Source organism: Kryptolebias marmoratus, linkage group LG2 (assembly GCF_001649575.2).
Source record: "Kryptolebias marmoratus isolate JLee-2015 linkage group LG2, ASM164957v2, whole genome shotgun sequence".
In the NCBI taxonomy this organism is placed as follows: Eukaryota; Metazoa; Chordata; class Actinopteri; order Cyprinodontiformes; family Rivulidae; genus Kryptolebias; species Kryptolebias marmoratus.
The window spans coordinates 2,920,087-2,945,893 of NC_051431.1; the positions used below are offsets into that span (position 1 = coordinate 2,920,087).

The 25,807-nt window shown below is 39.2% G+C and overlaps 1 protein-coding gene across 2 annotated transcripts; it reads right to left on the minus strand.

Moving 5' to 3' along the window:
* Positions 1–3: 3 nt before the first annotated feature.
* Positions 4–24,264, minus strand: gdpd4a (glycerophosphodiester phosphodiesterase domain containing 4a). 2 transcript variants are annotated; one of them, XM_017438006.3, is made up of 18 exons: positions 23,776–24,264; positions 16,578–16,722; positions 15,002–15,107; positions 14,546–14,649; positions 13,587–13,680; positions 12,710–12,769; positions 12,510–12,608; positions 12,313–12,406; positions 11,014–11,159; positions 10,826–10,908; positions 9,958–10,108; positions 9,178–9,396; positions 8,817–8,974; positions 6,603–6,750; positions 5,954–6,036; positions 5,364–5,443; positions 5,023–5,152; positions 4–3,912 (listed from the first exon to the last, which is right to left on the minus strand). In XM_017438006.3, exons 2-17 carry the CDS (start codon positions 16,637–16,639, stop codon positions 5,058–5,060), a joined length of 1,782 nt encoding a protein of 593 aa, XP_017293495.1. In that variant the 5' UTR covers positions 16,640–16,722; positions 23,776–24,264; the 3' UTR covers positions 4–3,912; positions 5,023–5,057. The 2 variants fall into 2 exon arrangements, with proteins under 2 accessions (XP_017293495.1, XP_017293494.1); XM_017438005.3 differs by lacking the exon at positions 5,023–5,152 and having other exon boundaries at positions 23,776–24,261.
* Between the last annotated feature and the right edge of the window lie 1,543 nt (positions 24,265–25,807).

Below are 25,807 nucleotides of genomic sequence, written 5' to 3' on the forward strand. Positions count from 1 at the left end.
TTCTACAGTAATTTATTAACAGATGAAAAGGAGCATCTGAATTCAGAAAATTAACAGTAAAAAAGAAAACATGAAAAACAAAGATTTTGTGGAATAAAAAAATCTGTTTTGGTACAACACAGAGATCCGAACAAACAGAATATTATTTCATCGACTCATTTTTCTAGTTCCTCTTTTCTAATCCAGACAACATGGTTTGGACACACTTTAAAAAGTTGAACAGACACAAACACAAGCCTGACGTGAAGAACTTCAGGAGTAAATTTATGGCCAGAAACCTCAGATTTTCTGTGAAATGAACTGAGTTACGGTGCGTCGTTGGAAACATTCAGGCAACGAAGGAAACGTGTCTCACCGACGACGGCAGGCTCAGAAAATCAGAAGGACTTGAGCTGGATTCAAAGTGGATAAAGACTCAGGTCTCAGGTTACCTCTGGGTTTTTACACTGATCCTGTGACGCGTTAGAGCGGCGCAACAAATCATCGGCCATTATCAAGAACCATATATTCACGTTCTATGTTATAATAACATATTTGGTCAATTCAGCAGACTCTCACCGGCCTTGATGCCCACATCTGGTTTAGATGATGGTGTAGGTAGAAGAATCGCAGCTCCACAACATGAAGCCACATCACAGAACCAGCACCTACTCGCAAACTCAACTCTGTGACTACCTCCACCATCAACATAACAACAACGGATTAACTTCACCTCGGCTGGTTCACACAGGACACCGAGGTGGGGAAAAAAGGCGCCTCGGGTCCAATAAGTGTCGGATGAAGGAGTCTTAATTTTGTGTTTTTATTGGAAAGACATTTAGCGTTGTCAGAACGGTGAAAAATATTATATTATCAAATAATTCTGATAAACAGGACTGAGTGAAGGCAGCTGAGAGTAAACATTAAAAAGCAGTGAGACACGTTACAAAATGATCTGATGTGGATCTGGTTTCATAAATGTTTGTTACCTTCGGGTTTAACAAGGGTTTATTTTTGTTTTCCTTTAAAGAATATTCACCGTCTGTTTGTTTCAGTTGCTTGCATCAGCTTTCATAAAATAACATGCAGATCAGCATGCAAAGGTCACTTGCATGTGGAAACATTTCAGAACCAAAACAAAACAAAAAACGGACTGAATGTTTGTCTCTTCGCTTTAGATTCAGCAGCACAAACAGAGTCTGAGGTCAAACATCTGCTGGGTTGAGTTTCTGGTAAACAAAATAAAATCTGTGCTGCCCACCAGATATTTATCAAAAAAAAAAACAACTTTAATGTTGTGTGACGAATCTTAAAGAATTCCTGAAGAAGTGGTGGCTTACGCAGGCGATACTGAAGACACGGAGCTGGAAAAGCGCCACAGAGTTTTTAGCTGTTTGCTCAGAAATGTTTCCTGACGTCAGACAGAACCGTCCGGTTCAGTAAAAAAACCGTTGCCTACGGCACAACTTCAAAAAAAGCTTCTAGAAAACAAAAGTTGGAGAAATCCAACACATGCAAGGCTCAAAATGCAAAGCATCTCTGCAGGAAAAAAAAATCAAAAACCAATGCAGGGCTGCATTGACACCAGACTCGCTCGCTAAAAATGAACGGTCTTATGGTGAAAAACATCATATTCAATAGAATAAATACAGCTGTGCAGTCAGAACTGTAGCTTAAATGCTTAGCCTACCAAAAAGAGCAGCTATTCTCAACAGGAACACAAATATAGTACAGCTAAGCACAAATTCAAATGACGTTACGTTGCAGAACATTAGCTAGGTTGCATTTGCTAAGAGGTTTACGAGATTATTGATTTAATTTCTAGCTTCACTTCTCATTCAGAGGTCCCCGTGTTGCCCTAAAAAGAAAATTACAGAAACTTCTGACTGCAGACAAATATTTCCCACCTACAGACTTGTTCTAAACGAGACCTGAAGAGTAAAACAGCAAGAAAACGCAGGAACCTCTGATCTGAGATTCATCATCAACCACTGATAGAGTTTTCATCTGTTTACTGTGAAGAGTGAATAAATGGGTTTAGATCATTTGTAGATGGCTTTTAATGGCACTTACTGCAGCTTCGTCTCAAACGGTGCAGAAATCTGGCACTTACACTTTGGGTTTCAGATCTAAAATAAATTTAAAGTTAAAAATCAGGACAACAGCACAAACTGAATGTTTTCAGGAAGTACTGTGTGACTATATTTAAACATAAAGGCTGTTAGATATGGATCCTCAAAATAATATCAGAGCAGCTGCTTCTAAAATTGGCACAATTTTACAGTAAAAACAAAACCTCGCCTCCGTCCTAAACAATCCTCGTGCTCCTGAGCAGCGTGGCGTCACTTACTGATACATTCACGTTAGTCCAAACAGACTCAGAAATCCTCTCAAGTCTCGGGTTTACATTCGTTCTGTCAGAAACTCACAAACACGGAGAACAGCTTAAAGGAGACCAGTTACGCTCGCTCCCAGCTCGGCCGAATAAAATAATAATAAAATACTCCTCTTCCTTCAGAGGACCTCTTTAAGCCCGTCCTCCCTCCGGTTAGGCAGTCTGATGTCACGCTTTTTACTCAAGATTAAAAATGTCAACTCAAATCCAGCGTTTTATCTCCTGAAATTAAAAAAGAGAAGCGTCTCTCATCTGCACCGGCACAGATTACAAAGGAAATGCTCCAGTTATTATTCAAATAACTTGTTTATTTCACAAAATTTGTTTAATTTTTCTTTTAACTGCTTGAGTTTAATGAGACTACACAAATGCATCAACTAATCTGATGTTTAAAATGTGTCTCCAGCCTGTTAGCAAAATATCTCATGAACTTGTGGACAGACTTTAATGAAACTTTGAACATCAGTCGACGTACGTCTACAACTGATGTACAATCCAATTCAAGATGGCCGCCACAGCAGATTAAAGTTCCCAAGCGCAAGACACTGAGCTAAAATGTGGTGTGGTAGTCGCTGAGAGTCATACTCTGAGTGTTACATCTGGTGAGATCATTTATTTTTATTTTCCCAGGTTTGACTGAAACGGCTACAGCTCTGTCATTTCTCAACATAAATGATTTTCGTCTAAAATTCTGGCATCTTTACTTTTAGTCTTCACGCAGAAGACTGAGTCAGCTTTGAGGGCAAGCTGTGAAAGAAATCTGCAGCTGGCTGACTTTAGCTTGTTCTAAAAGCAAAAAGATAAAGTTTTAAACCCAGACTAGTCTTTAGAGCGAAACGGGAAAAGCATAAGAGGTCTCCTTTAAGACGTGGTTTTAAGTCTAACCTCATGCATCCACACGACTGACAATAAAAACTAGAGCTTATGCATAAAATATTATACTGTAGATGTCCAGATGTCTCCTGCTCTGCTTTTCCTGCTGTCATAATGAGAAAACTTCAGCGTTCCTCCTTTACAAACGTTTGGTTTTCAGGACGTGGCGTCAGTAAAGCAGAGCTCCTGTCTTCACCTCAGCCGGTGCTGCTGAATGATCGGGACGTTACAGTCTGATAAGTGTTGTAATGGGATGGGTGGTGGTTGGGTGGTGTTTCAGCCCAGTCTTTCTGCTCCATCCTGATGACATAACTCATCGGGTCAGCAGTTCAGTCACGCAGGTCTTTTTCTCCCAGAAAAACTCCCATCTTTAACTTCTACGTCTGTATTCCCGCCTCTTTTCTACTTTAGCTAATGGTTAGAAAAAGACGCTCTGGATTTAATCACTTTTCCTATCAATTCTGATATCTAACATCTGGAAACTGCTGTTCTTTTGATCATTTCTTGTAATTTGTTTGCATCTTTCTTGCCTTCGCTCCTGCCCGCCTCCCCTTGCCGTCACTCCTCTGTGATGGTGGGCAGGTGAGGGGTGCTGGGTGAACTGGGGGCGCTCCGGAGGTCGGGCCGAACGTTGACGCTGGAGATGGACCACACGTCGCTCATCTCTGCAATCAGAGGATGAAGACGATCAGTTTAGAGTCTGTGAACTCAGATATCAAAGAGCATCGTGGGTAATAAGGAGGCGAAGGTAGAGGAGAGAAAATCTGAGGTAAGGGAGAAGTAAGACGATAAGAACAGGTCATAAAGAGTTGTAATAAATCTATAAATGCTAAGGCCAACAGCTTTAATAAGGCTTTTTAGTGAATTAAAATGCAGAGAAACACGTACTGAATTATTTGTTCTGCTTGGAACAATCCGTGTTCCTACATCCACGACTCTACAGGAGTTCATCAAGTTTTTCTGTGTTATTTCCAGTTTTTTTTAAGCCAGTATAATTACCCGGAAGGGTAACTCTGCATGAACTAAATCTACCCGTGGAGTCAGAGCTACTTAGTTGGGTCATCCCATTTCAGAAAGGGCACCAAACGGCCAGGTCTACGTATGATCTATTAACACTGTGCCGATCTACAAACAGGTTCATGAAGCTCATTTCAAGTTTTCACCAAAGTTACAAACAATACAAGTACATGCAGTATGTATAATACTGTATAAGCTGTTTTTTTTTTTAAATATTTGAGCTCTGCTTTCGTTTCTGAAACATATCTTTAGCTGAGCCTCATTACATAAAGTGAGGTGATTGTTAGGTCTTTATAGTCTGATGAGTTGCTAAACGTATCAAGCAGCCTATTTTCTGCTGTTTCAGAAACTGAAGGCGTGCAGAAATGAACCAACGAGCAGGAGGTCTTGTTTTTCAAGCACCACTTAGATTTTATGACTAACATTTTTAGTGTCTGGATTCTTTTGGACAATAATTCTGACTGTAACTGTGTCTCGTGTTTGTTTGCTGTAACAGCAAACAAGTCTCCCTGCAGAGATGTGAACATAAACCTGCAGGTGTGTAACTGCGTCTTGGTTCCACACAGGTAAAGATCTCAATGATAAAATCCCAAATAGAGCAGTTTATGTACAGAAAAAACAAACCAAAAAACTCAACCTATGTTGCCCAATCAAAGTTTATACTTTTTGTTGTATAGTTATAAATTTCTTTAAAGGATGCAGACAGAGAAGAGTGTAGAACATGAAACAGAAACTTGCACAAACAGAGTAGATCGTACAATGTTCCTGAAGGGACGACATGGCATGCAAAGAGTCATGGGTCGAACACCAAGGAGAGGCTGACATTTGGTGCTGCAGGGGGGTCAGAGTGCAGAGGGTTCCAGCAAACACAGATGACCTCTGAGGAGTCTGACACACACGACAAGACAACACAAAGCAGGGGATCACAGCATGCAGAAGTAAGGAATGATTAAAAAAGAACCGAACTGAATCGAAGAAGATGCAGCCGCGGCCTTTAAGGACACCAGCTGCTCTTTTCTAGACTCTAATCCTAACTGAACAAATTGCACCAGTGGGGAAACAGTACTGTGCAAAAGGTAGAAGTTGCATGTTCTCGTACCTGTTCTGAATTTGCTGTACGGTCCGTTCTCATGAGTCTGAATGCTGCCGGACCAGAAGGGAAGGCCCCTCTCTCTCCACCTGACACACACACACAGCAGAGGACCAGATCAGAGAAGCAGAGCACAACCGGGTTGTTTCTGTGTTCGCCAAAGTGCTTCAAGGCTGACATATGAGGCGCTGAAACAGCTTTGATGTGAGGGTCTGTACATGTGAGGGGTCCAGGTGAGCGCTGACGAAAATCAAACAGAACAGATGTGGAAAAAATTCCTAGGATGCCCATTTCTTTGTGGCGAAGAGAAGCATTTTATTATCAATCTTTTCAAATTTTCTTTACATTTAAAGCCCAGTAAATATCAATTATAAGAAACATCAGTTCTCAAACCACCTGTAACATCATGTCTCGTCATGTTGTGTATACTCCAGCTTCATGTGAATCAAAGGATGTTTGTTTTCACAAAGCGACGTCTCATTTCACATTTCAGTAACATCTTATGTATAAAACCACTTTCACTCAGCTGTGCAGGGCTTAAACCTTACATCAACATTTTAATTAACTGAGAAAGATAATTATGTTTGTGTGTGTCTTACCAATGGAAAATGAAAATTGCAAAGATGAGGAAGGCCGACACGAAATCAGTGACGATCCACATCAGACTATATTCCTCTGGAGTCTGGAAAACAGAAAAACAAAGTGTTGAATGTTTCTAAAATCCTAATAAATAACCAGACTTGTTTGGTCAGAGACGAGAAAGTATGAACGCAAATACTGGTATTCCATTTAATAATAAAAAGGAGTGATTAAAATCCACCGGATGAGTAGGTGGCGACACGCTGAGTTATGCAAGCGAAGGGTATAATTTTCAGACACCCACGTTACCTGTTGAAAACATTTTGAGCCTGATCCAGAACGATCTACCCTCCCACACAAAGTCACAGCGGAGTGAGAACAGTCTAACATGGAAATTAAAGTGTTTGTACTGGAACATTCAAAGCTTTACATAATGAGCAGCACAGGAGCGCTTTTTATTTCCAACTAGAACATTAACTCCTGGTATTAAACATGATATATGACACAGGAATGCTGCAAATACAATCCTTTAGGTGATGAGGCAGATGAGCTGACAAAACATTCAGTCCAACAGCAGATTGTATAAAGAATAAACAGAAAAAGTGATGAACCTTGGACAAAAGGAGCCATAAAGTCTGATAACAGAGTAGAAATCTTGAATCTGCTCACCATGAGGAAGAGTGGCTTGTTGATGTTGGACAGAATGTGGATGGAGTTGGTGGTGACAGACTGCGCTCCGGCGCACCAAGACAGAGTATAAAGCCACGGCTGGCTGATCACATACAGGTTAGTGGTGATGTTCACTGACTGGTATTTACTGCACACAGAGGAGAAAATCAAAAAATCCAGTGAGACCATATCAAAGAGCCTCTGCTGTTACTTGGTCTCTACACCTCCGAAACGTAGACAACAATTGGTGCTCTCGATAAAACTAATAAACAAATAAAAGCTAAATTATTTTCCTAAAAGAAACCACACACTAAAGTAACCTAATAGAATTTTCTATTCAATAAGATGCATCATAAAAGTAAACCTGCAAGTTGGCAATAAACAAAATAATCCCCAAAACTACTGAACCTCTGAAAAATTAGATTGTGATCCAGCAGGAAGTAGTTTGAAATTAGGGGAATTGTGTAATAATTGAATTTTGGGGAAAAGACCATGCCTAAAACACCCTGCACAACAGTACAAAAACCCCTGATGTGTTGAATCCTCACACCTTCCTTCTTTATCTCTAATTTTAGTCAAATCTCAGAGGCTCCAGGCTTGTCCATTTCACTCAGAAAACCACCCCTAACTCCAGCTGAACAACTCAGAGACCCACCCCATGTCTCCATCTAATCCTTTCTGGTAGGTGTGGTCTGGATCGGCAAAGGAAAATATTATTCTCAAACTTAAATTATTGCTACTTTCAAATTTTAAATTCTTTTTAATAATTCACAAGCACCTAATAGTTCAGCCCCACAGAACTTATAACCTGCTCTGGGGTTTCATTATGTGCAGAACTTCTCACTGTTCCCAGAATCAGAAATAATCTGATGAGGGTCTGTTCAGGTACTGATAAGCGTCGGTTCAGGTACTGATGAGCGTCGGTTCAGGTACTGATGAGCGTCGGTTCAGGTACAGATGAGAGTCTGTTCAGGGTCTAGTGAGGCTCTGTTCAGGGTCTGTTCAGGTCCGGTGGTCCTGCTCCCTCAGACACGTTTTTCCTGCAGACCTGAGATCAGTTACAGCTCTGTAAACCTTTCTTCCTGTCACAGGATCTATAAATGTGTGTGTTTATCTCTGTAAACTTGTATGTTACTGAACATTATCACTTTGTAAACTGTATTTCACTTATCTCACCACTAATGTTACATTTGTGCAGAACGGTTTGTACATATTTATATAATGAATATGAATGTCTGTCTTATAGATTTCCTTGGGTTTTATCAGCGTCAAGAAAACTGAGTTTACGATATATGGTAGAATAAATTGTCACTGCTGTTTTATTCACACGTGCAAGCTGTTACTACACACTAACAATATGATCCACACAACAAGACATCTCTGATGTATGTAAAAAAGCATCAGAATCAAAACTGTAGAGTTCAGGTTCTGATAAGATACACAGAAAATTAATCAATACCAACAAGTGACAACAGATTCAGAAGATTGATGTTAAAACTGTCACTTGGTGGGAGTCAGTGAACTATCTTTCACCATTTTTTTATCTTTTCCCAGGTTGTTCTCCCAAAGCTTGTGTTTATGTTCGAGTACCTCCCACTCGTTTCTCTTGTTCAGATTCTCGTGCATCTGTTCCTCCTCCTAATCGCTCCTTTTCCACTAACTGTACAACATTTTGACTATTTTTTTCTCATGTGTCCCTGAGTGTCGCCCACTTGCCCTTTAGCTCCCTCTCCTTTCTCCACTCGGCTCTCAGAGGTTTTTCGACAAACGACACAATGGATTTACTGGGGATGTGACGGCCATTTGTATCACAGGTTACATAAACACAAGCACAGTTAGACACGAGCGACAGTTTCAAAGGTTCAGAGTTAAATGACACTTTTCTCAAAGAACATATAAAAGGATCTGTTTTTAAAAGGTGAATGGAAGCGATTACATAAAGCCTATTTCCAGCGGTCACTGAGTGAGAAGGTTGTTAGAGACAAACAACCATGCACACACTCACATCTAAAAACAATTTGGTATTTCCAGTGAACCTAACAGTCATGTTTGTACCTGAAAAAAAACATGCAAATTCCACACAAAGGCTGCAGCTGAGTTTTGAACCCGTAGACTTCCTGTTGTGAGTCGACAGCTCTAACCAAGCGCACCGCTGTGCCACCACTTAATCAGTCATCCTAAAGCAATTTACTTCACTGATGAGTGACTGCGTACCTGATCTGCTGCTGTGACATTTTGCTGTAGTGTAAATTCAGCCTTGTGATGTGATCGTCCATCAGCTCCTGAATGGAGGCTTTTTGTCCAGACGTCTGCTGCAGCTCTGGATCTGCAGCGTGGACCAGATCCCTATCTTCAGATGGCAGCCACAGCACCTACAGAATGAATAAAACCCAAGAATCAGGCTATTATCACGGTTGAAATGCATAAAACTGGGTGAATATGATAAAATCAAAGCTATGATTGTTCTTAGTTCATCATTATTTAACAGTGTCACTGATTATCATCCAAGTCCAAACAGAAAAACAAAATAAACTAATATAACTCTCAACCTAACTGTTCTTAGTTTGGAAAGTACCTGTGAGGAGTTGATGTAATCCTGCACAACCTGCAGAGTGGTGTTGATGTACGACTGACTGTATGGATGTCCGTACGGTGGCCTGCGTAGGTCAAACAGCACCAGTTTCCCGCTTCGAGCTGCAACCTCCAGGAACTGGGCCAACGAAGGGATGGACTGGTTCTGGGCCTTGGAGCGATCCGCCTCAGGCAGGACCGATACAGTACCAAACGGATCTCTCTATAACCGACAAGTGAGAGGGCAGCAGCCATGAAAATAAGGATGTTTTCTCATTCAAGGAGATTCACAGTAAGTAACATGCTTTGTTTCACAATAGTAATCTCAAATTTGTGATAGAATGGGTTTATTTTGGTTCTAAACCAAAAAACCTTTTCTATCCCAGCTTCTGAAGAAAATAAAAACATAAATATAATGACAGTTTAGGAGATCTATTCCTTAGCTTTAGCTACAAGTTACTGACCTTGTCCTTATATTTATTATTTTAAAAAAAAAAGTTTTCTGTCTTGAAACTTTAAAGCTGCCTGAGCTTTGTCAGTAAAAGCATAAAGTCTGAAAATAATAAAAGATAAATCAATATTAGTGTTTATTATACTGTCAGATTTAGGTAGTTATATTCACATTTATTTGTTTCACTTTGATTATCAGCATAATCTTAGAAGAACATAAAATTCTGTTCCTTAAAATGAAGTTTTTATGTCATAAATTCCTGATTTAACACTAATTAAGGAGAAATGTTTCTCTCTGTGTGTGTTGTGGTGGGTGGGTGTTTGTTGGTCGCACCGATAAGAACCATTTCCCAGCATTCAGCTGCTGTAATTCAGCCCAAGTAAACATGGAGGCGTCGAGGTGCGTCCGATTGGGGAAAACCTCGGCTACGTTGGTGGTCCTCTTCAGAGTTGAGTCATGCATCAGGAAGGGAATGCCGTCGTAACTGCACACAGGGATGGAAACATTAAATGAGTGACAACATGAGGAGTCCAGCGAGAGGATGAGGAAAAAATAAATAAATGAATCAGTAAACATTTTTGCTCCATAAAGCTTTGCATGCATATCAAAACAGCAGGAGTTAAACTACATCTGGCTCTAATAAACTCACATAAACATCACTTAGGTGCTCTAAAATACACAAATCATCCCACAGAACAGCCAAGCTGCTACTCACATAACTACATAACCCACACAGGTCACCTGCAGTATAAGATTAAACTGACCTACAAACGCAGAGTCATGCAAGGCCGCTAATCCCCGAGTTTTCAGGCTGTGAAATACTGTGCTGAACCCAGAGCTGTGTGCTAAAGGGAGAGCTGGGGGCTAAGTGGATTAGCATGGCGGTAATCAGCTGATCACAGAGAGTGGCACGCAAACATCTGATCTGTGACTTCAGCAGCAAGGAAACAGGTTGAGTCTTTCACCGGGAGCACCAGTCATGGATGGTGATTTCACTTCGGTGGATTATTGATGCATTTTTCTCCTTTACTGTGAGTTTGGCTAATGTAATAACTGTAAAATGAATCTGGCCCGTTCAGAGCAATATAAGAAAAGTTTAAAAGCTCGTTCATATTTTTATTTTTTGACCTGATGTGTCGCTAACCTCCTGAATGATAGTCAGCGACAAAAACCATCAATCCAGTTTATAAAACAATAATACCTTATGGTGACATCGGTCTCCAGCCCTTCTCCTCCAGCTTCAACGGCCTTTTCAAACGACATCACAGTATTTTCTGGAGCGAGCTACAAAAAACGACAAAAACTAAATCACCAACAAAAATCCATTCAGTGTGTATTTACTGCGTCCACAGCTGTGAACTGTCTGAAAACCTAATTTTGCAGCCTCACCATTGGAGCTCCTCTGTGCCCAATGAGATGTGGAGCAGGTCCGAGAGTTCCCGCTTCTTTAATGCAGGGCGAGTACATCCCCAGAGGAACCAGGTAGAGCGAGAACAGAAAGGACAGGAACAGACCCAGAACTGCAACCTGACGCACTGAACAACCGAACAAAACAAACAGAAACACGTCTGAACACTGAAGGAATTAATATCAGTAAACAGGCGTTAGTTTCAGAAGCAGATCAACGTGTTCCTTATGCTGCACATTGTATTAATTGTATTAATTTTAAGGTTAAAAAACAGAAAAGCAGTTGGTTCCTATCTAGAACACCAAAAGAGGAATATATTGCTTCATTAAATTTGATTTAAGAAAAGAAAATCAAATTTTTAAAAATTGTGCCAAGATCTGAACCAGTCTGGAAATAATTGCAGTTTTAGGTTCAACAGTTTTCATATAAAGAGTTTATAGTTCAGGTTTACCAGCATACATGCCGATTTTCCATCTCTCCAGTAAATACAGAATTAAAAGAAGGAGAAAGGTGCTGCTCTGCTATGATGGAAATATCCAAATGTGCTTTTTGTGAGTTGAAGTGTTTTAAAAATAAGACAAACCAGAAGCTGAGTGGTCTGACTCCTGATTGGATAACCTCCAAAAAGCATTAAAGTGATATTAATAAGTATAAATTATATTTATGTTAAACAGAGTCACATCGAATTTAACTTCCACGACACGACTCATTTTTTATTTGTATTCGTTTCTTCTGTTTATCAGTGTTTACATCCACACAGAACACCTGGAACAAGCTATATAATTACACTCTGCGGTTTCTTAAGAGAAACACTTGATATGACTCAGCATCACTGGCTGCTGAGTCACCATGGTAACAAGGAACCATCCCCATGGAGACGAGATGAGAGACGGAGAGACCTGCAGGTCAACGCCATTCAGAGCAGAGGAAGTCAGACACAAAGCACGACAGGAAAAAAGAAACGAAAAGAAAAGAGAGCGCAACAGAAGACGTAATAAAAAAAGTATTATTGTAGAATAAAAAACGTGATAATGTAAAGAGTTTGAATTCAGAAAAGCTTTATGTAAAATCCCTCTAGCGACTGAACCTTCTGCTTGTTTCTGTCCTTCAAAAACTGCCAAAAATGAAACATTTTCAACCATTAATTATTCAGATTTCATTGTTGTTTTAGAGTTTGCTATGATGAAATTAACACCATGTTTTGTTTCAGCTCCTTACAGACTGATGTAAGAGCTTAAATCTGAAGCCCACCTCACTCTTGCTGTTGTCTGGCTGCTTACCTTTCTTGTTCATGCGGAAAAAGTGCAAAGCGATCGGCCAGGAGAGGATTGCCATGAGAGAGACGGCAGCCAAGTGGAGGAAAGGTGCCGTCACCTGAAGTTAAAGAGACAAAACTGTAACCAAATATTTAAATAACACAAAATCTAACACAACTAAGTTTGTATTGTGCTGTGTTTTGGTTTTGGCTTTGGCCAACCTGCAGGGAGAGGAGGAGTGTTTTCCATTCTTTGCTCCAGAGGTCAGATAGGATGGCGGTGGCGGTGACAGAAAACACCAGGGTCACCACGATGCCAGTCTGACACGAACACAAGAGGGAGAGGAACAACACTTCATCACAACTCAATTACTGTAAAGTAAAGACCCTAATTACTCGGTTTATGGTGTCTGTGTATGTACCTTGTGGCTCCAGTGAAGGTACAACCTCTGACCCTCAGACAGCAGACACACTGCCAGCACCTGGGCAGTGTTTCAACACAGTTAGGTGCAGAAAAATAGAGACACTTTCAGTTATATCTGAGCTTCTACAAAGAGCATAAAACCTGTCATTCCTAAACCTTTCTTCCCATACAGCACACTTTAATACCCTTAAACATGAAATCTGATGAAAATAATAACTAAACAAGTGTATCTAATACAGTTAATTTAACAAAAATTATATTAGTGCGCTGATATTTATTAACCTAAAGAGCAACTTTATTGTTAACATGTTTGTTATTTAACCCCAGATTGTTTTAATTAAAGAACAGTTTAGTTCAAACAGTTAAAACCTTTGTGCATTTTTAAATAAATCCTTCCAGCAGACATTATTGTCAAACCTGCCACGTGATTCCTGAGTGAACTGTTGAAGCAGAAATCTTAATGACTTCATCTGGGCACATTTGTGTATTATATAATAAGTCTTGCATAATATCTGGCACCTCAGCCGAGCAGACCAGAACCCTTCTATAAATGTCACGCACTGCTGGAAGGCCAAAGGGATAATATGAACTGCATCTTATAAAACAAGTGCTTTAAATGTGTTTCATAAGATGCAATCTTAAAAAAAAAAAAATAAAACAGTCAAATAGTATCCAGTCAGGCTGAGAGCAGCATTCTGCTACTGGATGTCTCTGGTTACAAACAAAAAATATTTTCCCAGCCCCTCCAGGAACCCGACCTAATAATTACCAAACAGAAAATATTACAACTAGCCCTCTGAATTTACAAAACATAAGCTTTAATTCTCATTATTTTGAATGAAACAGAAAAGCTGATATTTTATGGGCGTGCTCACCAGTAACAGGGCGATGTACGTGAAGAGAGCAGCAGCAACGACCAGCAGGACCAGAGACCAGGGAAACCAGAAACCAAGAGTCCCAAAGTTAAACCTGGACAGATAAATGATGAAGAACAGTTTGTGAATGATGCCTCAATGATGAGGTTTTACCTTCATAAATCTATTTAAGTCAAAGAAGTAAAAAAAAAAAAGTACAGGTTAGACAAGTTTGGCATCTAAGAGTGTCAGAGATGGTAAAAAAGTAGGTTTTACTTGAAAAAAAAATTTTCTAGAAATGTTTGAAGTCTGTAAAGTATTACTGAAGCCTTGTTTCTCATACTGTTGGTGACTAGTTTGTGAACGGCATCCAAGAGTCTCCAAGACGTCTTCAGATGTTTGTGGTGGTTCTCATGTAAGTTACCGACGCTTCACAGTTGACTGAATTAAATTAAAATAGTCAAATGTTATCATGGGCGTCTCAAACTCTTCTTCACTGAGTTTCAGTCATTTCTAGAGCTGTATTTTGACAGAAACATCTGAGGCTACAGCCCGTCCAATGTGTAGGTCTAAAAACCACACCAAAGGTAAATAATAATTATTTAAAAACTTGCTTACGATCTGCCTATTGTCATTTCTAAACTGTCCTCCAGCAGATTAAATCGAAAACATGGGGGTGGCTGCAAACTGTGCACACAAAAGTAGGTCAGGATTTTTAAAACCTGACCTCTAAAAAAAAAACAGACACGTTGGTGGCTTGTTTGCAAACATTTAAAATTCTGCGAGACTCCAACTGAAAATATTCCTATTTTCTTATGATTTTGAGTCTTCCGCCTAATGAGATACTACTTTATGGAGGTTCTGTGAGCTAAATAAGTGCATTTCTTTTTTTAAGTTACTCTATGAAAGGCTCAAAAATCATGTGTGTGTGTGTGTGTGTGTGCCAGCGTGAACGTTAGCTTGTGATGCATCAGACCCACCAGTCAAAGTCATTGTAGTCGTTCTGGGCTTCACTCCAGAAATAAAGAAAAACAAAACTCAGGAAGAAGGTGAGGATCAGGAGGCCAAAACTGCCACACTCCACCTGAAACATACAGAGGGGATTTTTTATTTTGATCAAATAATGTTTTTATTGCAAACTTTGCATAAACTTTGCATAGACTCAGTTTTTGCTGTTAATCTAATCATAACTGAAGGAGTTACTCTGACAGCACCTGGCAGGTACGCAGCAAGTCTGTAGCAGATTATATTGTGCATATGTCAGTACGAGTTTTGATAAAAGCTGACAACATGCATCTAAAGGCTGATATTCTTTCATAGAAAAAGCTGTTAGTAGGCGTCGGAGTCAGCAGGCTGGGGAATCGATACTCGCTGCACGATCAGCAGGCCGGCTGAGCTCAGACTGTTTACAGACGCTGCTGTGTCTGGATGTTTACCTTGCTGCAGCAGCACTCCCCCGGCTGAGCCTTCGCTCTCTGGTACCGTCTCCACTGGCAGCCATAGAGACCAGCCAGGCAGGAGACAAAGGGCTGGTGTTCATACCTGAAACAGCCAAAGACGGAGGCAAACGTCAGCTTAACGAAGCGCTCAGAAAACCAGGAGAGCTAAACCAAAAGTTATGCAATAACAAAACTGAAAAGAAAGAAACATTTGGAGCAGAGATTAGTGACAAACTGCTGAAATAAACAACAGAAATAGATTCTTAAGGTGCTTTTTGACCAAAAAGGATCAACAGCTTAAACATTAGGACTTATTTTTTATAAGCCTAAATATTATTTCACCCCTAGATTAATATTTTTTTCCTTTTTTACCAGAAGAAAATGGGCAGGTTAGGTTAGGCAAATTAAGTCTGCTGAAGTGTATCACTCCTCCCTGAAGGCCTTCAGATGTTAGAACTTAAAAACCAAAGACATAAAATCAACCAAACTATAAATCTATCCTTCTGTTTTTCTCTTTAATTAATATTCTATTTTTAATTTTAGAATACCTCACAGGACACAATTAATGAATCTTTTATTACTGAGCATTTAAAGATAAAACATCAGAATCAAACTGAGTTCATTAACATTAGTTAACGCTAGAATTGAATTTGAATTAGATCACTAAAATAATCACTACATTGTAATGTTAATAAATCTTTTTGTTAGAAAATGTCCCAAAACATTAAAACTAGTTTGTTACAGAATAACTTTCAGAGTAGTAAAAAGCAAACTTTAAAAATAAAAACTTTAGAATGACCTCTACAGATTCAAAAAAGGTTAAAAAACAAAGCTCTACAGAGCTACTAACACACCAAAATATTTAATTCAACCCCAGTTGTTTTGTCAGGTCAACAACATTTATACATAACTTAAACTCTGATTTTATTATTACTAAATTTGAATATGATTCTGTGACTCTGAATCATATTCAAATTTAATTATTTTGTTCAAACGTATAAAAGAATTAAAGCATTCATCATGAATCTTCAGCTTTGATGCTTGATTCAGCTTAAATAAAAAACAATTGAGTGTTTTATTAAAATGTTTCAATAAAAAACACATTGTTGTTACCAGTTCTTACAATAAATACAAAGAAATGACACATTTAACAATGCATTCAGATTGTTTTAGTACGGAAAGAAGCAGTAAGTCATTCTTCTGTTGAGGACAATGAGTGGTTGTATGTTTTTGTTTTTATTTTAGACAGTTGAAATGGTATTTTATTAGGTTCTATGATGCTACAGCTCGTCACAAACCGAAATGTAAACTGTCTGACAGGTTGTCTAATTTCCTGATGTAGTAAAAATAATCACAGAATACTTCCTTTAAAAAAACCCTGACATTAAACAACATCCACTTCCAGTAATATTGTCTCCAATGACATCATGACAGACTAAAACTCCACCTTACATCTTCACTTCAGCAGTTTACACCTCAGTCAATATTCTGTCAGCATCTCTCCAACGTTAGCGTCGTTTCATGTGATCGCCATGAATGCCTGCTGGGGATGGCGGCGTTTGTGTTCCCGTACCTTTGCAGCAGCTGCCGCCGCACCACCTTTAACTTCCCCAGCTTCAGTCTGGTCACGGGCATAGACTCACCCACGGCCCGGCATCACAGAGACGGAGAGGGAGGGTGAAGGATAACGTGGGGCTGTTTGACTCCTCTGTCTTCACCTAGAGACAAGAAACGAGAATCAGCTTAACATGAACATAGACACAAGACGGCTCTTAAAGGTAGCATCCTGCTGGGCTGAGGTTGCTGAAGACCCGCTGGTGACTCAAAGTTTATTTTTTGTAAAAACAGATAAATTTTCAGCTGCAGTCTCACTGAATGCTGAGTGTTTGTTTGTGAACAAGTGACCAGCCAGCCGTGAGGCCAGTTTTAAAAAGTCACGGCTTGTTTTTGTGTGCGCAGCTTGCAAAATTGTTGCACATTATTTCGTCGTTGCCTATTTCTGTCAGAGAACAGGAGTTAAAATACAGACGAGGATTAAAGACACTCATGATGGCTCTGGTAATACGACAGCGAGCATCTGCAACTCAAGCGAGGAAACTGAGAACCCCTGCAAACGTTTTCAGACATTTTGGAGACTCCCTCACAAACTCCAACTAGTTGAAGTCCAGTAAGATACCACCTTTAATAACTTTACAAAAGCAACTTGGATATTTTTATATCCTTTTAACAAAAACGCAGTTCAAATGTAAGCAGAATTTGGTTTCTTTTTTCCTGGACAGCTTCTATTAGGCTTAGTAAAGTGCTGAAGAAAAGAGAAAATTACAGTTTCTAATACCAAAATGGCATCATGTTCCATAAACACAACATTTTCCATGTTCCTTTCCATCAACCTGAAGAACATCCCGACTCCAACTTCAGAAAAATGAAACAAACTACCTGAAATCGTAACGTTTCTGACCCCATCAGAAGAATTCAGGCTGTTTTCTTCTTCAACAATTCAACAACAACAGTTGTTTAGTAATTATAGTTTTTTATCAGTAAATCATTTAACAGTAAAACGGCTTTGCAATAGGGTTAATCCTTCATTCTCTTCAGTTGCCAAAAAGTTACCAAACAGTTTATGAAATCAGCTTTTTAATGCGAAAATAAAAAAGCCTATTAAATCCAGAAACACAACGACAAACAGAAGGAAAATGGTGCCAGCACTGAAGCTACAACCTTACGAAACTTCCATATTATTTGTTAGTTTTCCAAGCAAACAGTTTGAGCTAAATCTACAAATCTAGCATACTGAAACCAACCATAGTTTGTAGAACATTTGTTCTAATCACACGTTTGTATTCAGCACATTTTCGTCTTCCTCCCTGTGAATCTGGCCACTGCACACTTCAAACAGCCCCATTTTCAGAAAGCTGCCATGGCAACGATGACATCAGATCTGTTATTATTACTGCTGTGAAAAGGATGAGGGGACGGGAGGGTGGGGGGTAACGGAGAAAGAACCAGATGGAGTGACGAAAGGGGAAGGCTGGAGAAACGGCAGTGTGAAAATGTGAAGAAAAAGAAAAACAACAATTTGAAGCCGTCATTAAAAGCTGCTGTTCACCAGACAAAAAGAAAACTCATATTTGAAAGGTTGGGACAAAGAGAACTTTGTCCAGCGCAGTCAGTGGAGGTCCACTGTGATGGAATCTGTGTGAAAATCAATCAGTCTGCAAAGGAACGCTCTATGGGACTGTTGAAAAGAAAATATCAAAATGATAGGTGGTGAAACGGGTGTTAGGACATATAGGAGGTGAAAGAGAAATTAAAAGAGGAATGCCTGTCACCCCTCGCCTTTCATGCCAGAGTTTATACGAAGATCATCTTAGGATGAGAAGTTCTGGGTGACGCGCTATGTGATCTCCTAAAATATGTAGCTTTCAGAGCATGTGTTAAGGATGACTCTCAGCTGCTACCACAAATTTCAGCCCAATACCTTTAAAACCGTCCGGGTTATAACCATTTTTGTGTTTCCAGCGACCATCTTGAACTGGGTTGAAAAGATAGAAAGACGTGCATCCAATGATTTCTTTCTGGGAGCTTCATTATAATCTATCCACCGGTTCATGAGATTTTTCGCTAACAGGGCAGACAAACACACGCAGACATGGGCAGAAACATCTTCTCTCATTAAAAGATACCTAAATATGAAGTTCTTGTGTTAATTAAAAGCAAACAAGTATTTTATTACCTGACAGGAAGCCAGTAGGAGGTTAGTTCCTGACTAATTGGCCTTCTTGTGTAACTGAGTTTGACACCCCTGCCTTAAAGGTAGCAAAATAAGGATTTCATCCAAACCTGCATGACACTTAAAAGAAGGATGTTGATCCTCCTTAAAGTTCAAAAATAACAAAAACCTTTAATGTGTACACATATTAAAGAACGTGTCATGTGAAATAAAAGTAAACTAAAAATAAAATAATTTTCCAAATTTGAAACCTTGACATCCAAACTTTTTCAGGAAGTGAAAGTGTCAAAACATAAAGACCTAAATATTTTTTTTTTTTTTTTTTCTTTTTTGGGGGGGGGGTTCAGAAAAATAAACCTCTAAATAAATTATTGTTGATGTCTTACTTCACCTTGCAGTCAGAAATATAACTGAATTAATACATTTCAGCTACAAACTCAAGTGTTTCCCAAAGTCATCATCATCCGGATCCTGATTGTGGAGCTTGTCCTCTTACAGTTTTTGTCCTGGACCCAAAGTGGGTCAGAAACACAACAGGTGGAGATGTGAGAGGCGCAGTGGCACACTTAAAGAAGCCTCCAAGCGCCTGATGTAAAAATAGAGTGCATTTCTCAAACTTTGGTTGTCTCTAATGAGCGCACAGGCAATCATACAGGCGCTCAGAGGGGGCAAAAGGAGGAAAAATTAAGACCAAAACATGTTTTTCCATTAGCTCCTCACCCAGAGGAGGCTAAATTTGGTGTTATATATTAAAGATGTCATGAAAAATGTGTTTCTAAATATGAGGACAGTGATTGATGTTATAATGAGGCAGCGCTGAGATTCATTACAGCCATCAGAAACCAATCATTACCGCTTTACAACAAACTAAAAATCACAACCATTTCCCAGAGCTGTGGAAAACTTGCTGTTTCTAAAATCCTTCTTGATGAAGACATGAATCATTCTTCATCGATGAATCATTCAGATCATATTTAAAGGCAAAGCATTCCTTTAAGTGAAACGAACAGAACAATGGCGTCAGCAACAGCTCTCACCTCCAGCCTCCACAGTTTGACAGCAAACAAAGAGCAGAAGAAACATTTCATCTTTATTTTTACTCAGGAAAACATCCCATTTGTTTACATGGAAGGGCGGGACTTAAAACATCTGCAGCAGCAGGCCGCTAGGGGGAGCTTGACCTTAGTGGTTTCAACTTCCGTCTTCCGGTTCTGTCTCTAGTTATAATACATCTCTGTGGTTGCATCATTCAAACAAGCCTTTTCTTTGCTTCAATTTTACACTTTATTTAGGGCATTTATTCCTGTAGAAATAGGTTGTAGCAGTTTTCACTCATTCATACAGAGGCTGTCAACCAAAATGGATAGTTTCTTGAAATCCCAACATACAAAACGTACAAAATATTTGTTAAAAACTGACATGCCACCACCAGAAAGACGTAACATAACCCTCCTGTGCGGGAGGGCTATGTTGGGTAAAGATGTTGGGATCTGTAAGGCATGCCAACAGAAGAATGATACTGGACGTATAGGAAGATGAGCAGAAAAGACTGAACACATGAAACAATGCAGCTCTCTGTATTCAGGCCAGCTACTGTTCACCCTCATTGTTCAAACACACCCAAGCTCCCAGCGACACATCAACACCAACAACAACTAAAACCAGGCCTGTGCTGGAGTCACGCTTTATTACACTGCTGTTCTTCGAGGAAAACACCACCAAAAAAATTTATAAAAGCACAAGCTGTTCATAACATTATAGACAAGTAGCATTCCTGACTTTTAAGCCACACAACAGTTCACTGTCTAACATTAAAATTACTTTAATGCCCTCATATGGAACCACTCACACAATTTTATTAAAATATATTTGTGTTTACTGTCATCCTAACCTAAATATTTGAAAAAATATCATTACTATGATATAGTTACAACTATTAGAAACAGTTAATATTATGCATTGTATGTAACTAGTTATCTATAAGTCGTATTTTAACCTAAAAGCACAGAATTCACATTTTTTACAACCTTGTTTGAGTTTCAACATAAAAAGCTGTCAAATATCCCCCTAAAGGATGTTTAAAGACAATTCCTGTTGACATAAAAGGCTACGCATTTAAAGTAAAAAGATGACAAGACAAATAAAAAAAAACAAACCCTGAATTATGCTTCACTTTAGGACAGTGTCAGGTATCAGAGTGATGTATTTACCTTTTTAGGTTTTAAAGAACAGGCTGTCGCATTTCAAACAACCATAACAGAGAGAGTACACACTCGTACAAGGTTGTGTAAAATAAAGACAACAACCTATTTATTTTATTTATTTATTCATCAAACGGCTTTTTAATTCGGTGCCATCATCACAGCCACCGAACGACCTGAATGAAAAGAAAAAAAACGATTTAATTACTTTTGCAGCTGAACTGGGCTCTCGCCCTGAGGGAAAATTCATTCACAGTGATAAAACCAATTATGTTCCGCAGAAATTCAAAATAGTTCACCGCATTGTTGTAATAAATCGATTCTCAGAGGAGTCGAAAATAAACTGTTAGGTTATATGAATGATTCATGAGAGTCAAATAGTTGGTATTTTTGTGTCATCTTTTCCAATTCAGTAGGAGGGTTAACCTGCTCCAAATTAAAGGCAGAAACCTGATCTTTCAGCTCTGTTTGAAGGCAGTTTCCCAAAGCAATACCCATCGAGACGATTCATTAAAAAGTGTTTAAGTCAGACAGAGTTACTCGCTGCAGACAGCTCATCAGAGGGTACGGCACAAAGCAAAACTTCAGTTCAGTCCAAAGATCCAGCTGATAATTCAAATTTACCAGAGATTCTGTCATTCAGCAGAACAGAACTCAGTGTTTAATCAACTGTTTTGTTGCTTCTTATAGACATGACCTATAGATATCCATCGTTTGGCCTAAATACATTTTTAAAGGGGAAATGAAAAGTTTTGAAGCTAACATAAATCAAAAGAAAGTCATAAAAGATTGATAAAATTACTAGGGATTCTTCAGCGTTTTCTTTGATCACTCTGAAGTGTGACGCATCGAGAGCCAAACAGGAACGCCAACGAGACAGGAAACAGTAAATCCTGACAGTGTGGGGGGAACCGACCCAAACCTCCAGCAGCTGAGTCGTTCTTGAGCTCCTGAAGGACCAGAAGGTTTGATGGATGTGGTTTGTTTAGCTGCTGGTGGAAATTACAACCCAGAGTCTAACTGCCGTTAACGTTCTGAAGAGGGGAACCTGAGATACAAACAGAAGAACCACCGCCTGGCAGACAGGCACCAGCCGCCTCCCACTGTCCAACCAGCACCGACCACCTCCCACTGTCTGACCGACGCCGGCCTCTTCCCGCTGACCGGATGGGAAACTCCTCGCAGACTGTGTGACATCATCATAAACCTCGGGGGTTCCTCTGGTGAAACGTGGGGCTCTAGTTCCCGACAGTATGACTCCAAAACAAAAATTTTTAAGAAAGGGTATCAATCTTTTGCTACCTAAACCTTTTTCTTCTTCTTCTGCTGCTGCGACAGCAACCTCCTCAGCGTCCTACAGCGGGCTGCCACAGCTGGCCCCGCCTCCATTTACGCCACCAACCAAGGAGGTAATTCTGCCCACAATCAGCCCACAGAAACTCTAAAAACAAGTCGTTTGAAATCAGAGAAATGGACTCCTGGAGGGGTTTATGATGGTGTTTAACTAAAAGAAAACATGAAAACTCTTATTCTGATATTTTATTTAATTTACCCTTTAAGCTTCCACTCCCCCCCCCCATTTGTCCTGTTTTTATCAGTGTTTTTTTTTGTCACCATGCAGAGACATCGTCTCGTAACGTTTTAAGGAATCATCTTGTTGGAGGAAATAACTACTTTATGTCTGTTAAACTTTGTTATCTTCAGTAGTTTTTGTTGTTGAGTGTAAATAAAATGGGGACAGCTTATGTGACAGGGCTGAAATTGCAGTTTGTTTAAATAAAAACTCAGAAAATGATCACTTAAGGGTGCTAAAAATTAAAGATTTAACAGTCCTTGAAGGAATGCATATCACCCGCTGCCATTCAGAGCTTTACACTAAGCTCATTTTAGCTCGAAAAATTACAAATTTTTATCTTTTTCTTCAAGTCAAACCTTTAAAATAACATTACGCTCGATCATGCAAAACCTTCTAACCGATGTTGCAGATGACTCTCAGCTACTACCACTGCAGTTTTTTGGTATTTATCTGTACAGCTGACCAGGTACAGCCATTTCTGTGTTTGCAAAGACCAAAAGGGTGGCCAGTTAACGCACCTCCAGTGATTACAGTTTCATTAAAACAGGTCCACTGGTTCATGAGATATTTCGCTAACACGGCACACAGACACACAGGTAATTACTGTACATTATGGCTTGCCTTTTGCAGCAAAACTAACAAGAAAATGTTCAAGATGTTGCCCCAAAATACATAAAACTCATAAAACTACTGATTTCTGGATGACTCACTAATATGAAAGCAATAAACTAAAACATTAAACCTCTGAACATTTGCCTCTGAGCAGCAATGATGTACATTTTGACAATAAAAGCAGCGTAATGCCAAGAACAAGCAGCCTGCCACGTAATAAACTGATCCAAAAAGGTTAAAGTCCACAAAAGCTGCAGATAGAGAGATAAGTTTACTGTTATGTATAAAAAAATGACCTGAAAATGGGATCTGCGTGTTTGTGTATCCTGTGGCTCCACAAAATAAAGTCTAATTGTCAAATTAATCACATTTTGTAACAGTTCCTGGTTGTTTTATTCCCACCACCAGGAGGATAAAAAATGACAAACTATCAGATTTGATGTCAGTCGGTGAAGCTTTCAGACATGACGGATTAATTATGAGCTGCTGAAACGCTTTTAATTTCTAAATTTAAACGTTTTTTTTCTGAGGAGAGCAACGATATTAACCACAGACGATGCCAAACAGGCTGTTTTTAGTCCCCTGAACGATGACTGGATTTAATTCGTTCAGTCAAACAGTAAATAAATCAGCGTGTCGGACATTTTCTTACCTAAACAGACAGTTTGTCGGTTTGACTCTCCGTCCTCTCTGTCTCTCTCTGTCTCTCTGTGTCCTCTCTGTCCGTCTCTCTGTGTCCTCTCTCTCCGTCTCTCTGTCCTCTCCGTGTCTCTCGTCGGGTTTTGACCGTTGGTTTGACAGCAGGCACCGGTCTGAGTCACGCGCCGTGTCCCGCAGTGAGCGGTCTCGCGCGGCAGCAGCAGCAGCTCAGCCTCTCAGCTCCGTGGCTGCCACACGCGCGCAGGCTGTGGAGAGAGATGGAGAGCAGCAGGCGGGCACGAGGCGTCCGCGAGGGGAGGGGGCGGGGGACCTGTTGCTGACGTCACCACAGGCAGCTCTACGGGACTGTCAGGCATCACAGGACTGATGTTGTATGTTTGTGTTGTTTGTTGTTTATGTTGTCTGTGTCTCTTGTTTGAATCGTTTATTAATGTTGTTTGTTGTGCTGTTTATGTTAATTATTTATGCTGTCTGTTGTGTTGTTTGTTGCCTTTTGTGATGTTTATGTTGCTTGTTTGAGTTGTTTATTTATGTTGTGTTGTTTATGTTGTTTATTTATGTTGTTTGAGTTGTTTCTTTATGTTGTTAGTGTCACTTGTTTTTGTTGTTTATTTATGTTGTTTGTCTATGTTGTCTGTTTGGTTTGCTAGTTTATTTTGTCAGTTTGTCATGCTTATTTTTATGTTGTCTGTGTTGATTATTTATGTTATTTGTTTGTGTTGTTTACTTATGTGGTCTGTTTATGCTCTTTCTTTGTGTTGTTTATGTTGTTTGTCTCTGATGTTTATATAAAGAAAACTGCTCCTGTAGTGCAAGTGAGGCAGAAATGTTCAGCTGAAAAACAAATATGTTGATTATTCATCTTATTTGAATAAACAAAATAAACAAATCGTGTCTGCTTGTTCGAAGCATTTTCAGACTGAGGTGCTTCAGTCAAGATTAAAAGAAATGAAACACACATCATTCTGAAGTTTTCTATAAATCAAAACATGAAATAATAATAATATAATACTTAACATGTTTTAAAACCAGAAACTAACAATCCCACTTTAAAAGGATTTTTTTTTTTAAAAAACAGAAGCATTGAATGAAAAAAAATTTTTTGGAGGAGTTAAAGGTCAGTTAGTTAATTACTAATCAAACTCATGTAATCAACTGATAATCAACAGATATGTGTTGGTATAATAGTCCTTATTTTGAAGTTTACTGCTCTAGAAGAATGGTTACCAAACCTTTTAGATTTGAGTTTTAGTTAGTTTTATTCCTTAGGTGTCTCATTTATATTGAAAATTAAGCCAACCTTTGATGATAAAAACGTAAATATATATTTTTATATACTTTCCTAAAATTGACCAGAAAACTGTTCAGGTTGAGCTGCGGCGTTGTGTTGGATCAGTACCTGAGTGAGCTTCAGAACGTTTCACTATGAGAGAAAATCTTGATTATCAAGTCTTAGATAATGTAAAAATACAGAAAAAATAGAATATTTACTTCCCTTTTTAGACCTCCAACAGTGTGTTGGTGTTTTAAAGCGTCTCGTTTCTGCTCAGCATGAAAACAGAGTTTAATCCCAAATTGAAAACAACAGACATCATTAATTATGGCGCCGATGATGAACGTCTGAGTCTCTGTTTTTTGGTGCCGCAATGATTAAATCATTACATGAGACAGAAGAGCGATCACTTCCTGCTGACTCCGGAGCAGAAGATGTCTACAAACACAGAAAAAATGTCACGCTGCATTTGCTCTTACATAAGCATAGACAGACCGACCCTGATCTGAATACCAATCACTCCAACAAACTGCAACTGTTTGGGTTTGAGGGAAATAAAAACAAGAAGCTGAACCAAATCAGAGTCATGAACTTTCCCAATAATTAGGAATAAATCCAGTCCAGAGGCATGAATATAAAACCTCATGTCTACACTCAGATGTTATCGGAGCCTCTGTTACAAAATTAAACTTCTTTATAATTCAGTTAAATGAATAATAATTCAAAAGTGTAGTTTCAGTTAGTTTAGAAG

What these genes read in the sequence shown, in the direction of transcription:
- gdpd4a (XM_017438005.3), bottom strand. Translation starts at nt 16,639, where the DNA reads ATGCCCGTGACCAGACTGAAGCTGGGGAAGTTAAAGGTGGTGCGGCGG. An exon ending in CGGCGGCAGCTGCTGCAAAG is followed by an intron (nt 15,108 to 16,577) that starts GTACGGGAACAC and finishes TGGCTGTTTCAG; the next exon opens with GTATGAACACCAGCCCTTTG. An exon ending in ATTACATCAACTCCTCACAG is followed by an intron (nt 8,975 to 9,177) that starts GTACTTTCCAAA and finishes TTCATTCTGTAG; the next exon opens with GTGCTGTGGCTGCCATCTGA.